General features: G+C 51.0%; 1 protein-coding gene across 1 annotated transcript in view; it reads right to left on the bottom strand.

The window, feature by feature from the left end:
* LOC149867953 (uncharacterized) overlaps nucleotides 1-5,058 on the bottom strand; it is a 128,504-nt gene extending 123,446 nt beyond the window's left edge. Inside the window, exons 1-2 of the mRNA XM_090037203.1 lie at nucleotides 4,754-5,058; nucleotides 3,152-4,636 (exon numbers count right to left, since the gene is read on the bottom strand). Coding sequence (XP_089893329.1) covers nucleotides 3,152-4,636; nucleotides 4,754-4,756 — 1,488 coding nt within the window. The 5' untranslated portion in view covers nucleotides 4,757-5,058. The remainder of the gene's footprint in view (nucleotides 1-3,151; nucleotides 4,637-4,753) is intronic.
* Between the last annotated feature and the right edge of the window lie 942 nt (nucleotides 5,059-6,000).

Genomic DNA, 6,000 nt, shown 5'->3' on the forward strand with positions numbered 1-6,000 from the left:
TGTGCCATAAATAGCATAGGTGGAAGCTGTTCAGCTTCTTTTCTTGATATGTGTATGTTGACTGTGTCATATTGCTATACATAAGGACACTGAGAATGCAGGTTTTGTATACAGACAATTTAGTTTTGATTGTGAGTTTTTTACAGACTCATTTGGAGAGCTTACTGAACATGGTAGCCATGGGCAACTGGTGGGGCACCCACAAAAGCCGGCGACGGTGGGGATGGGGCTGGTGAGAACCCACAGAAGCTGGCAGCAGCAGTGGGGTTGGGGCTGGTGAACACCCACAGCAGTGGCTGGTGGTGTTGGTAGTGGGGACAGCCCTGTTGGGGGGACACGTGCCCCCCCCCCCCGTGCCTCCCCTACCAGTCACCTACGGTGCTAGCTGAACACTTGAATATCCATTAAGATATCACAGGACAAGACACAGACCTGAAGAAGATGGAAGCACGGAACCTGGTACAGTAGCGGTGCTCCCCCAGGTCTGTTGCTGTGTTAGACACACTAAGCTGTTTGGTTTAGTGTGTTTGTTGCTGCAGGTTCCTGGCTATATTAGTAATGACAGGCAAGTCTGTTGATCACCTGTACAGCCACAGATAGATCAGGTCAGGGAGAAAAGAAGAAGAAGAAACAAAAAAACAAAAACAAAAAAGAAAAAAGAAAAGAACCCTCTACTGGAATGATTTTCTGTCAGGGAAAACAGGTCTATCAAAACTGAAATACTCCACAAGATTGCATTGATATTGTTGAAATTTCAATTTGAAGACTAAAAGAGGGAAAAGCTCTGGCAATGTCAGAACAATCTATTTGACATTTTTTTTTGTACAAACCATTCAAATTTGTCCTTTCAGAATGACTTCTCATTTCATTGTTGGTTATTATTATTTGTGTTTTGCATCATATACTATAATACAACACTCAGCGTAGAGATTGACAGAAAAAGACAGTTTTGCTGAAACTTTTGTTGAGTCATTTTTTCACCCCCAGATTTTGTTTTATTTCAAGACTTAAAAGTGCAGAAGTTTTATTTCTAATGGACCATATACAGATTTTGGAAACCTCTACAAAATGAGAATATATTTTTCTGTACTGCTCAAGCCAATAGTGACTACTTTAGGAACAGTGGACTTGTCTCTCTATCATCTCTATAGAGACCCAAGTCAAGGTCTGTAACCTTTTAATCAGTGCTAAAGATATCCAAAATATATAACCCAGATTTCTTCAGTTATAGGAGATGTATTTTTTTTAACAGCCAGTATTGCACACACAACTAAGTGTGGTTGAAAATACCTCTTGAAAGAAAGAAGCAATTTGAATTAATCATTTTGGAGTGCAGAGTACTTCATCCCTGACTACTTCATCTATTTCTCTCCTGTTACTTTCTCTCATTTTCCTTTCTTTGCTTCAATCATGCACTTTTGTTCCCAACCTTTAGTTTCTGATTAACCAAATGACTGTTCGTGTTAGAGAAAGCAGCTAGGTACATTATTGCAGCCGCATCAAAGTTTCTTGGAGCCTTTTTTTATTTCTATACAAAGCATCCATGCTACTTTCCTTCAGCAAACCCTTATAGTTCATAGTTTCATAGTTTCATAGTAGCTAGAGTCGGAAGGGACCTAGGTAGATCATCTAGTCCGACCCCCTGCCTTAGCAGGAAAGAGCACCGGGGTCAGATGACCCCGGCAAGGTGCTCATCTAACTTCCTTTTAAAAATCCCCAGGCTAGGAGCCTGCACCACTTCCCCTGGAAGCTGGTTCCAGGCCCTAGCCACCCTGACTGTGAAGTAGCGCCTCCTAATATCTAATCTAAACTTACCCTCCGCCAGTTTGTGACCGTTATTCCTGGTCACTCCTGGCAGCGCACGGGGGAACAGGGACTCCCCCAATACCTGCTGATCCCCCCTGACCAGTTTGTAGCAGGCCACAAGGTCCCCCCTTAACCTTCTCTTGTGGAGGCTAAACAGGTTCAGGTCCTGTAGCCTCTCCTCATAAGGCCTGCCCTGCTGACCCCTGATCATACGAGTGGCCCTCCTCTGAACTCTTTCCATATTGTCCACGTCCCTCTTGAAGTGTGGCGCCCAGAACTGGACGCAGTACTCCAGCTGCGGCCTGACCAGTGCCGCATAGAGGGGGAGGATCACCTCCCTGGACCTGCTCGAGATGCATCTGTGGATGCATGACAGGGTACGATTGGCCTTCTTGACTGCCTCCCCACACTGCCGGCCCATGTTCATCGTGGAGTCAACGACGACTCCAAGATCCTTTTCCGTCTCCGTGCTGGCAAGAGGAGAGTTCCCCAACCTGTAAGTGTGGTGCCGGTTCTTCCTCCCCATGTGCAACACCTTGCACTTATCAGTGTTAAACCCCATCCTATTCTCATCCGCCCACCGTTGCAACCTGTCAAGGTCAGCTTGTAGCCTATTGCACCCTTCTAGTGCACCCACATCCCCCCACATCTTAGTGTCATCAGCAAACTTGAACAGGGTGCTTTCTACCCCCTCATCCAAGTCACTGATGAAGATGTTGAACAGTGCAGGCCCGAGGACCGAGCCCTGCGGAACCCCACTGCCCACATCCTTCCAGGTCGAGAAGAACCCATCCACTACCACCCTCTGGGTGCGGCCCTCCAACCAGTTGGCGACCCATTTGACCGTGTGGGCATCGACACCACAGTCTCCCAGCTTTTTGATGAGGACAGGGTGAGAGACAGTGTCGAAAGCCTTCCGGAAGTCCAAAAAGACTACATCCACAGCAACCCCTGCGTCTAATGATTTGGTGACCTGATCGTAAAAGGCCACCAGGTTGGTCTGACAAGACCTGCCACTGATAAACCCATGTTGGTTGCCCCTGAGCATGCATTCCCCCGCAAGGCCCTCCTGGATGTGTGCCAGGATAATTTTTTCAAAGAGCTTACCCGGGATTGAGGTCAGACTAACTGGCCTGTAATTTCCCGGGTCCTCTTTTTTTCCCTTTTTGAAGATAGGGACCACATTGGCCCTCTTCCAGTCCTCCGGCACCTCGCCAGAGCACCACGAGTGCTCATAGAGCCGTGCCAGGGGTCCCACAATGACCTCAGCCAGTTCCTGTAGAACCCTAGGGTGAAGATCGTCCGGACCAGCGGACTTGAACACGTCCAGCTTCTCCAGAAGTACCCTAACTAACTCCTCGCTAACCCTTGGCCCAGGCGTGTCTCTCTCGGGGCCCGAGGGGGGCCCAGCAGGGAGGTGGCTGAACTGGTCCCTACTTAAGAAGACAGAGGCAAAGAAATCGTTAAATATGTTAGCTTTGTCATCTGGCGTGATGACTAAGTTGCCCATCGTGTCCTGCAGGGGCCCCACATTACCCGGGACCCTCTTTTTACCCCCTATGTATTTGAAGAAGGACTTCTTATTGTCCTTAATCCGGGAAGCTAGTCCTATCTCCAACTCTGCCTTGGCCCTCCTGACTGCCCCCCTACATCCTCGGGCGACTATAACATAGTCCTTCTTGGCGATGACCCCATCTCTCCATTGGGTATATGCCTCCCTTTTAGCAAGGAGACATTCCCGGATGCTCTTAGTGAGCCATGGGGGTTTATGTGCCCTCCTGCTCCCTTTGACCCTTGTTGGGATTACCTCCCTTTGGGCATGGAGGATCGTCTCCTTAAGGAGCAACCACTCACCTTCGACATCTGATTCCCTTCCCCTCTGGGTCCTCAGCGCTTCCCCAACTATCTTCCTTAGCTTGTTGAAGTCAGCCCTCCTAAAGTCTAGGGCTGTTGCCTTGCTGCAGCCCTTTGCCACCTTACGCTGGATGGTGAATTCCAGCAAGCGATGATCACTGTCTCCCAGGTGGCCCATCACCCGCAGCCCCCTCACCAGGTCATCACCCGTGGCCAGCACTAGGTCCAGCAAGGCGTCTCCCCTGGTGGGACTGTGCACCTCCTGGGTTAGATGGAGGTCCTGCAGTCTGGCTAAGAACCGACGTGAGCGATCAGACTTGGCTGACTGCTCCTCCCAGCAGATGTCTGGGAAGTTCAGGTCCCCCATGATGACCACATCCTTAGCCCTCACTGCCTCTGTAAGCTGACCTAAGAATTCCAGGTCGAGCTCTTCTCCCTGGTTGGGAGGTCTATAGTAGACTCCCACCGTTAAGTCTCTCTCCCCTGGACTGCCTTTTACTCTAACCCAGAGCACCTCAGAGTGCCCCCCCTCTACCCCCATGCTAATTAACGAGGAAGTATATTCCTCCTTGATGTAGAGTGCTACTCCTCCACCTTTCCTTCCTATCCTGTCCTTCCTGTATAGCCTATAGCCCTTGACACTCACCGCCCAGTCATGCGATGAGTCCCACCACGTTTCTGTGATCCCTACTATGTCAGGGCTGGTGACAGCTAGGAGGAGGGCGAGTTCCTCCTGCTTCTTCCCCATACTTCGAGCATTCGTGTAGAGGCATTTGAGGCCTTCAGCGGTTGTGCCCACTGACCCCCTAGTCTCAGCAATGCCCCGTCCCCCATCGCTTACCTGTTTCTCCGTTTTGACCATTGGTCTGGGCTCGCTGGCTGTTGCTGGGCCTGGTATCTCATCGTCTCCTCCGCCCTCATCTTCCCCCTCCCCCGACGAGCCTAGTTTAAAGCCCGCCGAAGGAGGTTCACCAACCTGGAAGAGAACACACGCTTACCTTTAGGGGAAAGGTGGAGCCCATCCCATCCCAGCATGTCTCTCATCACGATGTGCCGGTCATGGCTGAGGAAGCCAAAGCCCGCCTCGAAGCACCATTCCTGTAGCCTCCAGTTGGTCTCCGCAATGCACATCTCGTGACGTCTGCCGCGTCCGCTCACTGGCAGGATGGAAGAGAAGACCGCCTGTGCGCCCATCTCCCTCAGCACGCCTCCCAGAGCATGGTAGTCCTCCATCAGGCGATCAGGGGCTCTCCTGGCCGCATCGTTAGTACCCACATGGACAAGGACCATGGGGTAATAATCGGAGGGCTGGATGATGGACTGGAGCATCCCCTTCACATCCTGAATCTTCGCTCCGGGCAGGCAGTAGACCTCACGTGCTGAGGGATCCTGGCGACAGATGGGGCCCTCCGTACCTCTCAGGATGGAGTCACCAATCACGATGACGCGACGCTTCCTCCTCTTAGGCCTCTTGACTCCCGCCGCCCGCACAGGACATTGTGTGCACAAAGTCTCCTCCCTGGAATCTTCCACTGCTCCCTCCTCCTCCAGGGCTGCCAGGACCTCATATCTGTTCTCCAGATGGACAGGAGGAACTGGTGCCGCAACATGGTTAACAGCTCTGGCGCGGGAGACTGTCTGCCACTCAGCGGTGGAGGGCTCATCCCGGTCTGCCCTCTCCTCTGTTGTATCACCCTGCAGAGAAAGAAAATACCTATCAATTTCCTCCTCTGCCTCACGGATTCCCCTCAGCCTGCTAACCTCCTCCAGGAGCTCCTGCACCCGCTCCTCCAGGGTCCTAAGGCGGATACCTACAGGACAGGTGCAGGAGTCCCCAGTCCCTGCCCCCCCAGACCTTTGGAAGCCCAAAATTCCTGGTAGTTATACACAACAGGGTTCAGATCCATACCTGTTATCGTCAAGTTGTTATATTTAGCTGTTTATTCCCTTTATCCTTCCCACCTGAAGCTCTGGCACATGATTCTGTGGGACTTGCTACACGTTACTCTTTAGGTGAAGTTACATGTTACACATAACAGTTCATGGATTTAATATGGTCTAAATGAGGTTCAAGATAGAACATGGGAGCAGTCACATTAAGAAGTACTACCATTTCTTGCCTGTAAAGCTCTGAGGTGCCACTAGAGGGCTGGCAAGCAAGGGCATGGCTAGAAACCAAGACACCTGGGCTCTATCCCTGTTCTGGGTGGAGGGGGTGGGGCAGGAGCAGAGCATCCTGGGATACTGGAGGACTGAAATTTGCTTCTTTTATCTCCATGAAGCCGACTAAAGTTACCATAACAGCAGTAACATTGTCCAGAGTTAACCTGCCTCCCCCCC

The sequence above is a fragment of the Crocodylus siamensis genome, chromosome 3, assembly GCF_052110815.1.
Source record: "Crocodylus siamensis isolate JL-2025a chromosome 3, ASM5211081v1, whole genome shotgun sequence".
Lineage (NCBI taxonomy): Eukaryota > Metazoa > Chordata > Crocodylia > Crocodylidae > Crocodylus > Crocodylus siamensis.